Raw genomic sequence first — 10,287 nt, forward strand, 5'->3', positions numbered from 1 at the left:
GCTAATGACTTCAACTCTTCATCATTCCGTAGTCTGTGCTTAACATGCAGCAGCCATCTTATTGACATGAAACCCTTATTACCATATTTACAGCTGGAGAGACAGCGTGTGTGTTTGTGTGTATATACATATATACACTGTTTATTTAATTTATTTGTCCTCTGTGCTTTCTTGTGTGTGTCTGTGTGGACGGATGGACTTATCGAGCGAGTGCATCTCAAGTTATTTTTTTTGTATTCACGTAATGCAATACGATACTGAAACTATACACCTTGTATACTTTCATTTTCTTCTCCGTTAATTTATTTCTCATGTAAATACATATTTTGCTAATATTGTGACTAGGGGCGGGGGGGGGGGCACGGCTGCTTTGTAAATATGGAATCTCGTTGTTGAAAGAGGACACGGAACTTGATGAAGGCAAAGACACAATTAAATAAAAAACGCCGGATATCGTTACAGTTGCCATGAAAAGGGAGTGTGGGGGGGATAATTTTAGTGTTTGATATGTTGGTAAGTTGATATAATGTCCACGTGGATCAAACCAATGCTTGCAGCAGGGGTTAATGGGAGAAACGCCATATCCATTTGATTTCCTTCATTTTACGGCAATACACAGGTTCGACCTCCGAGTGACAGTTCAAGTCTTTTCTAAAGCTCATGTATAAAACACACTCACACCCGTTTAAATAACACGCAACCCAATACAACTATTAACACGCGTTAGTTATGCTTTCGATATCAACACATCACACGAATGAAAAATAGGACGTTTCTTTTTTTTTGCGTGCTCTCTACTGTGTGCTCATCTGTCGTGTTCCTGACTGACGCTCAAGGAGACCGTGAGTGGATTGTGAATGTAACTGTGTCGTGCGAGCTGTCCCATTGCCATAAGCAGTATTAGAATGTCTGTACATAAAAAGAGAAAACGTGTCTGGTGTTGTGCTCATGTTAAAAAAACAAAGCGACACAGCAGGTTTAGTCACTGCAAACATCCTCACACCTTTACGTTGGCTTTCCGTCTGGAGAGGGAGCGAGAGTGAATCACACACTGTGAAAGAAAATAGAAGCCGTTACCGCAGAGTAACGGCTTTACGATGCATCGTAGTGAAGTGGATCCATATGAACATTTTCTGTGTGCATGCCTTGTAAAAAGTAGTATCACGTTCACTGTGGCAAGAAAATAAAAACTGAGCTAAACCTGCCTGGTTTTATTTCACTGGATTCTAACAGCAAAGTGTGTCATAGAAATGATGTCGTCCTGTGAACCTCTTTTACAATTAGTCTGTTTAATACAGAGGTGAACAGCCAACATCCATCCATGATCCATATAATGTTGGTCACTGGCTGAGAGGCGGGGGTGCATCCAGGACAGGTCGCCATCGTATCACAGGACAAACATACAAACAACCATTCACACTCACACCTACTGGCTGCAATTAACCTCACAAGCAGAACATGCAATGTCCCAGCAAACCGGGATTCAAACCTTCCTGCAGTGAAGTTAAACACTGGCACCATTCAAAAACATTAAAAGTTTTACATGAGAAGAATAGTTCTAATAAATCAAAATTAAATGAGTAGTCCAACTTTAAAGCAAATTGCTCCAATAATCTATCTCGTGGTTTTAATTTGGTATGAAACTGAAATCTCATAAATTTGACAAAACTTGTATCTTTTACTTTAGTGGGGTTTATTTCAGTTAAATTCTGAATTGTGTTTAATTGTCAGGATATTTAATTAAAGGAGTTCCTACGTGTTTCACAGTTTCACATCACAGACTTATTCCAAGTAGAGTTCGAACATGTGGAAAGAAAAGCTGCTCACAGCAACTGGAAAATGTTTTACCAGCGTAATGAGCACGTTATGCAAAGCGCATGTTGTCATTATGTCATGTTGAACTGAAGCAGGTCATGAGTGCATTGAGTAAATGTTAATTAAATCTATTAATTCAATGTAGAAATGTATTTCAAAGCAGCTGGATGAACATTAAATCAGGGCAGGATTTCCTCATGTCCTGATTCCTGCACAGTTAAATACATCACTTCATTGTTTACAAACGATAGAACTTTTAATCATGACAATTATTATAATCACATACTGTTCAAGGAATTGATACAATTGCCTGTTCACTTTAAGGCTCTGGTTCCCCCTAGTGCCTAGAACTAAGAAATGCAGGTCCTGCAGTGTTGCTCATCTAGATATCAGTATAATTATCTATCTATAAAGAACCACAACACATTTTGAAATTTAAGATTCGTATTATTAAAAAGTTTAATAACTTTGTGTAAACAAACAAAATTAGCAGCAATGTAAAGAAATTAAAATGTTTATTATTCGTACCATTTAACTCTGTATGATCTGCAGGTGAAACAACCGTCAGTTCTGTTATTCGCGTTTCTTTAAACTACCTCTATTATCTCTCTTGGGGTCAATGTCCAGTTTCTAGTTGTCAGCTCGTCATGCTGAGTCGCTCTTGTTTGTTTCCACTGCACTGGGGTCAGATCAGGGGTTCTGGTCGTTCTGGTCACACTTTAACATGACCTTTATCCCAACCCCCTGACGCGTGGTCTCAAAGGCCTGGGCTGCCTGCTCCAGGGGAAAGCGGTGAGTCACCAGGGGCTTCACGTTCACTTTACCTGACGCCAGCATGTTGATCGCCATCGGCCAGCTGCGACACAGGGAGACAAGCGTTTTACTCAAACAGTTCATTCTCTGTGACCTCATCTCTATCAAGGACGTTATGTTTTCACTCCGGACTGTGTGTTGGTTAGTTTGGTGCAAGGATGGGTCATGGGTTGTGTATCTATTTCCCTAACATTGCGAGATCGGGTATTTTTGGAAGATTACAGCGATACAGTTTACCGGGGAAAGAAATTATTGGATCTTGAGGAAAAAACATCAGGGGACTAATATTTAGTATTATATAAAAAGTTTCCAAAATTTGTTGGAGATTCAAATAAAAATCCAGATCTGGTGGATTGAAGTCAGGTTTTATTACGGTTAGGCTTTTATCAGGTAACATATAGGGCTTCAATGTTCAATAGTTTCAGAACTGGGCAGAATAAAAAGCGACAGTTGGGCCTTGGCAGTTAATTAATTGATGGGTGGAGCTTCAGTCCAAGACGTGTCTGGACCTGCCTCCAGTTTTGATTTGAACATCCACATAAGGAACAAGATGTGAAACCAACTATTTTCTTACGTGTTGCAGTAGCGGAAAACTCCTCTGATGTCCACTTCTCTCAAAGCAGCATCGATCAGAGGAATAGTGACCAGCTCAGAGCCGAGTCCCACCAGCACCACTACGCCTCCCGAGCGTGTAGCCTTATAAAAAAAAAAATTATGAAATATAAAATTCATTATTTTAGGAATCTACAGATACTGGAACCGGCAGTGGAGAAAGAATTCCGATCGTTACTTAATCAACAGTAAGAACACAACAAACTGAAAATACTAAAAGGTGAGCGTCACACACATAGATGGCCGTCCGGATGCTGCTCTCCACACCACTGCATTCAATAGTGATATGAGGCGGAGCTCCGAGCATGTCCTCCACCCGCTTGGCGAGCTGCTTGGCTTCGTCCTCTCTCTTCACTGTCACCTGGAAGTCCGCTCCTAGCTCTTTGGCCATCGTCAGACGTTCTGGGGACAGATCTGAACGCAGGAAATGAAGTGTTGTTGAGAGGAAGTCTTGATCTGAACGGTGTGTCACTTCATTAAAGATAAGTGTTATAAACTGTGTGTGGGTTACCAGTGATGATGACCTGTGAGGCCCCCATCGCCTTGGCCACAAGTAAACACACCAACCCAATGGGCCCTGAAGAAAAACAAAACACAATACAACACCTCAAGACGGATTTGTTTTATCCTAAACATGTTTCGAATTGAATTCTTTAATGTTCACATGTAAGTACAAATATTCAATTAACAAATTGAACCTACACTGTATAACTTAGTGGAAATAACCCTTTTTTTATAGCTAAAATCACTAACTACATGGAATCTAGAAAATAATTACTACAAACCAAAACAGTGTTGAACAACATAACATGAAGTGGGGGGGACTTCATGGGTACTGAATGTGCTTTACCTGTCATGTGTTTAGATCTGTTTCTAGATGTACTGGTATTATAAACCTAATTATTTTTGAATTATTGTTTTTATGTTATTCTGTTTGTTCAGGTTTATTTATCATTCAATTGCTGTGTTGTTGTTGTTTGGGAGGATGTAAAATCATGTTTTGTATTATATTGTATGTGTTGTACGTCTGTTTCTAATTCCTTTACACGTGACAAATGCTCATTAGCTTGTTTTCACCCCGATGGCTTTGTTAAATATTAACCCCCCGACCAGCCGTGTAAAGGTTCACTGGGTTCACATGGTTTTTCCCTTGACTTTTGTTAAGTCAGTATGATTCTCACTTTAAGCACAAATGACTCTGTTACATCAGATTCCTTCTCAAGCAGCAACTTGTCACTTAAACAAAGAACACTCAGCTCTTTTATAGGATTTTGCTCCTTGCCCTGACATGCACTGTGTAATATTGCGTTAGAGGAATATTACTTCAACGGTTGCTAACTTGTTTTACCCGTGTGGGACTGTGTTGTTTTTTATTACCTGCACCACAGATGAGCACGGTGCTGCCGAGGGTGACGCCGGCCCTGCGGCAGGCGTGGATCCCCACAGACAGAGGTTCAATCAGAGCTCCCTCCTCATATGTCACATTATCAGGCAGCCTAGGAGAAGTGACATAGACGGCAGAAAAGGAGGTAAGGATACACACAAAGGTTTAGCAGTTGAGTTAGTTGACAGTCAGAGATCAGGCAGTTGTAAAGTAACATCTGGTGCAACGCCATGAAATCCAGAAAAAAAAGGAGGTACTTGTAGCAGAAGTTGGCGCTGTGCTTGTAGAATCTGCACAAGTTTCCGTGGTCAGGGGGCGTGGCACAGAAGAAGATGGTGGGAGACAAGTTGTATCGTCCGCTTTTACAGAACTCGTCCATCTCACGGGGGACGCCGGGCTCAATGGCCACTCTGTCCCCTGGACAAACACAAGTCAGGGTCAGAGCAGGGGAAATGTGTGTCCTCAGCTTGTTATGTTCTCACTAACATAACAAGATCTGCAGAGTGCTACGGATTCTTTTATTTACTGTAATCACGATAAGAACACATGCTCCACTCATCCTTGTGTCCTTTTTAAGTCAATAAAGGAATACAACCTTTTAGAGATTCTGCACAATTGTCTACACGATTACTGCAGTGCACATTACACAACAGACAGCCGTTATTATCTGACAGCTCTGACACACACACACACAACTTACCCACTTTAAGATGCTTGACTGCCGAGCCGACCTTCACCACCTGCCCTGCCGCCTCGTGCCCCAGCACCATCGGCTTGGTGACCACGTAGTCTGCGATTCGTCCGTGCTGCCAGTAGTGAACGTCTGACCCGCAGATTCCCACAGAGTGCATCTTGAGCAGGACATCTGGGGACAGGTGGGACAGGGACACGGTGATAAGGACCCATCAATCATTTTCTACATATCTGATTTTCTTCATTTGTTCAGCTACTCAAACAGATTGATATTTAGGGCCCGAGCACAGACATCAAAGGTGTCTGGTGAGACCCTATTGAAATTGTAAGGATTATTATTATTATTATTATTATTATTATTATTATTATTATTATTCAGGCAAATGAATTGGCTTTTTGAGGGCTTTAACATGCTCAACTTCTTACCAAAATTTGCAGTCTTTTTTATTTCTGTCTACGATGAGATCAGTTTCAATGATCTCACTTGTTACAGCAGCAGAGAGTACAAATTAGGTTGACAGACTAGCTAGTGAAAGTATAAAATAGAATTAAAACAGGTAAATACAGGGAATAAAATAGTATTGGTATTTTAAGAATTTTGTAGTGTATGTCTATCTACATTTTTTTGAGTCTGCTGACAACTGACCAAATGAAAAGTGACAGTATTTGACACCTGTGCATTGCAAGTTCACTTGCACAAATTTAAAAAAATCTATTAATTAATTTTAATTGCAACTAAATTATCATCAAGGTGCATTTAGTCTCCTGAATAAAAGAAAAGTACCATCAGGCCCTGGCTCTGGAATCGGAAGCTTTTCCTGTGAGAAATTGAGAAAATGCATAAGAAAAAAAAAAGATCAGATTTCCTTCCAACAGGTTGTGACTGACAAGTGAATGAATGATCCCGGTCTGTGTCTGTGTGTTACCAGTCTGAGGTCTCCCTGGGCGTGCAGCACCACCGACAGATTCTCCTGAGCCATTTCAAAAACTGGGATCAACCAGAGAACCAGAGGAACCAGTGGAACCACAGGAACCAGAGGAATCACAGCGCAGACTGACTCCTGCTCCTGTCTCAAAGTACAGGTCTCTGCTCTACTTCCTGTCAGTCAGAGGGGCCGACTCCAAAACAAAGCTCCTGATTGGTCAAGCCGCTGCGGACCGGTCCACTCCGCGGGGATGGAAGGTACCATGGAAAGAAAAGGACTTACGTTCATGACGTGACCTCACCGCTGCTGTTCTTTCCCTCATAAATATGTTTACATTATGTTGTTAAGGATTATGAGTTTCCATTGAGTCTGTGTCTTTTGACATAATGCGAGATTTGTGAAACAAACACCCACCACCACAGGTTGGAGATGGTACACACCCATTTTATCATTTCCTTTTATGCTATTTTATTTTTACACCTATTGCATGGACACTAAATGTTATACTCTATAACGCAATAAATATTATGTCTGTATGTATTTTATATACATATATGTAATAATTGTGCTGTATTTTAGTCAATACAAAACAATAAATGTCATATTATATCATGTTTTAGTTTAAATTTAAAACAATTACTTTGAAAACATATATATTATTATACATGTATTTAACAGTGATACATACATTTATATATGATTAGAGCTTATACAGCAGTTACTATGGATTTGTATTCATGACTCTTTGATATCCTTTCATGTGTGTTCACTCTATACAAATCAAAATAAAAAATTGATGATTGTTGTTTGAAAAATATAAAAAAAATGAAATCCAGTTTACACAAATCAGTTCTTGAGTTTCTTGCCATTTCTGACCCTCTATACTTTTTTATTGCAATACATGTACAATTCAAAGATGCTTGCATTCAAACAAATGAAGAATATACAGATAACATTTGTAACATCAACCTTTTTCAGAACATGAAAAATCAAGGACATTATCGACAGATACGATGAAATGATGTTGATTGAGTTAAAATTAGATCTGCCAAGTCCCATTCATTTACTATATGTCAGTTTAAACACGGCATATAATGCAGGAAGATAAATCACAACAGCATTTTCTACATCTTGCAGCTGAGAGTAACACAACAGGTACTTGTTCCTCTTTAACACACTTTCCTCTCAGTGAATGTTTGATTTAACATTTGTGGCAACTGTAACACTCGGCATGGAAATCACACAGATCCCCTGAATATCTCTGCAGCTGGTCCATGCTGACATAATCTTCAGGGCATAATTAAGGAGAAAAAAAATGGGTGAAATGTTAACACAACCAGGTGACTTCTTCCAACGGAAAATAAAAAATGGCGTATAATCTGAAAAACTAAAGATTTTTCTCATGTAACATAAAACAAGGCTTTACCTGTAAGCGTGTTTCCACCTGAGTAATCCTGCAAATTACCACAGGGGGCACCCTCACTCTCTGAGGACTGTGTGTCAGATGGGTCACAGCTGTAACAAGATTCAAGACTTTAAGGGAATTCATTATTCAGATACCACACAGTTTACAATTCATTGAGTTCTTATTCTGAATATTTATGTTGAAAACACACTTGGCTCTGCTGACTTCTCCTTCATTGGACTCATCGGTTGTGAAATCCTGTAAAACAGAAACCAGCTGAGGAGTTGTTTATTTGTTTATTTTATTTATTTGTCTCTGTGTAAAGTTACTCTGTGTATTTACCGGTGGTTCTGGCTGCTCGTCCTCACACTCCCAAATCATCCTCCCCACTACGCGCCTAAATTCTGAAATGACAACCACAGAAACACTGTGAGAATTATAATTCATAAAATCGGTTTACTTTGAAATGAATCACTCATTAGTTTCCCTGTGTTTTTGGCTCTATCCATTAAAGTGAAGCAACAACTATTCTCCACCCTCCACAAGTTGATTATGTCTATGAGTGATCTCAGAATAGTTTTTAATGAATTAAAAACAAAGATTAAACAAAAAGTATGAGGAAGAAAAGAGAATTTTGTTTGCGCAAATGTTTTATACAACCTCATAAATATCTTGGGATCTCGTTGTGGGTCCTGCTCCCAGAGATGGGAACTACCCATTAAGTATAGTGAACAATAGAGTAAAGATTGGTTTTGGACCAGAGCTAGATTTTGTTGTTGGGCTCCTGCTCTTCCCCACTGAACGTGGCAGTTTCATTATTTCCCCAAGCATCCAAAAAACAAACCAGTATCTATTGAGCAACAACGTGGAGTTCTGTTGATTTCCTGGTTTTATGTGATAGTAAGCAACTTAATCTGATATGTCAATTTAGGCTTTAGGGAATAACGATGACCATTGTTCACTTTTTATGACATTTTACAAACTGAATAATCAATCGATAATTAAGAAAAACTGCTGTAGAGGAAATATGTTTGAATAATAAAAAGAAACATTAGGTTTTTTAGAAGGGGAACCTCGACAAATCCACAAGGGCAACAAGATGGAGGATGGACGACCTGTTGAGGCTGATATTCTCCATTTGCTATCCTATTATTTAGACAGAATTAGAGTTGAGTAAAACTTCTACTGCCTGGAGTTGGAGCTTTTGAGACCCCTGAAGGTCTGGGGCCACGGGTGGATGGTTGGTAATCCAGCTTTGTTTACACCAAATGAATAAACACAGAGTGGTCCTCACCGTCCTGCACGGAGGCTGGAGGCAGCACATAGTGACAGATGCACACAGACTTCACGCTCTGACGCTTCTCACACACCGACAGAAAAAAGCTGTGAAAAATGGTCACCTTCTGACACAGGTACTCTCTGCTCTCAAATATCCTGAAAAGCAAAACTCAAGTTATATCTTTAATCAGGGTTTTAGAAAAAAAATACAACTTTTAAATAACAAATGTGCATATTTTTGTTTGTTTTTTAACCTCAGAGTATCTGGACATGTAGCATCCTCGCTGAAGAGATAATCTGCTGTCCTCCAACTGGTCACGGTTCCCCCCTCGAGTGCTGCAAGAGAAATGTTGTGGCCATAAAAGGAAGCTGAGACGACCAAATCAAAGTGTGTCAACAAACGTCCTTGTAGGGCCACAGATCCTAAACTAGATTTGTGGTGGTATAATTATTCCCCTGAAATCCATCCTGACTCATGATTGGTGGAGTGTGTGTCGACGGGACCATAAAAGCACAGCTACAGCTCAGACTCTGACTGGAGGTGGTAACGTGTCGTCCATCTTTGTTAAGGTCAGCGATTACAGAAATATACTTCTCAAGTGATTTTGATAGCGTTTTTTTTATATATCATACACAATATGTTTAGTTCACATGCTATATTTATATATTAGCTATATATAAAAGTGCCCATGCATTTTATGAATATTGGTTTGTTGTTTTTGATCAATCAAATTCTATTACAGTGCACTTCACTGTAGTGAACTAACGGTGTATGTTTGTACTGTTGGTTGAATTCACTTTTTTGCAGATACACAGATGCATATTTAAAAAAAATCATCACGTTATACACCGACCTTGGGAATAGCACTGTGAAATATATGTTTACTCTTCTTTAGTTTTCATTGTTTTCAGCCAATAAACTAGCTGTTAGCTGCACACCAGCAACATGGATGAATGTGTCACATCATCATCAGGTGATTAGCATGCTAGCTCAAACTAGCTTCTCCTTGTTGATGGTACTTACTCCAGTAGTGTTGACGTGTGTCCGGCACACTGGATGAGAACCAGGCGGACTTATTGAGAAACATGGCCGCAGTGTCTCAGATCATTCAGACCAGTCAGACACAACTCCCCAGATCATCTGGATTGCTTCTGTCGTTATTCTGAAGTTCCGCTTCGGTTACTGGTGGTGGCGCTAAAACCATAGACAGTATATAACGGCTAAAACCACTGTGCTGCATTCAAACACAGTCAGAAACTGTCGGAAAACGTCCTATCCGTGCAAACATACAATCGACCACACCCGAGATTTACAAGGGGGGGATGCTGCGTCACGTGACAGGTGTTTAAAAGCTGATTGT

The 10,287-nt window shown here is 39.8% G+C and overlaps 2 protein-coding genes across 2 annotated transcripts; both read right to left on the minus strand.

Moving 5' to 3' along the window:
• Nucleotides 1-2,249: 2,249 nt before the first annotated feature.
• Nucleotides 2,250-6,397, minus strand: sord (sorbitol dehydrogenase). The gene is made up of 9 exons (XM_061067749.1): nt 6,244-6,397; nt 6,102-6,135; nt 5,325-5,489; nt 4,882-5,041; nt 4,618-4,736; nt 3,752-3,817; nt 3,476-3,654; nt 3,203-3,324; nt 2,250-2,671 (listed from the first exon to the last, which is right to left on the minus strand). Exons 1-9 carry the CDS (start codon nt 6,295-6,297, stop codon nt 2,506-2,508), a joined length of 1,065 nt encoding a protein of 354 aa, XP_060923732.1. The 5' UTR covers nt 6,298-6,397; the 3' UTR covers nt 2,250-2,505.
• Nucleotides 6,398-7,752: 1,355 nt separating this feature from the next.
• On the minus strand, nt 7,753-10,014 carry terb2 (telomere repeat binding bouquet formation protein 2). The gene is made up of 5 exons (XM_061067653.1): nt 9,951-10,014; nt 9,181-9,262; nt 8,943-9,082; nt 7,991-8,052; nt 7,753-7,758 (listed from the first exon to the last, which is right to left on the minus strand). Exons 1-5 carry the CDS (start codon nt 10,012-10,014, stop codon nt 7,753-7,755), a joined length of 354 nt encoding a protein of 117 aa, XP_060923636.1.
• Nucleotides 10,015-10,287: the final 273 nt, after the last annotated feature.

This window comes from Limanda limanda, chromosome 3 (genome assembly GCF_963576545.1).
Source record: "Limanda limanda chromosome 3, fLimLim1.1, whole genome shotgun sequence".
In the NCBI taxonomy this organism is placed as follows: domain Eukaryota; kingdom Metazoa; phylum Chordata; class Actinopteri; order Pleuronectiformes; family Pleuronectidae; genus Limanda; species Limanda limanda.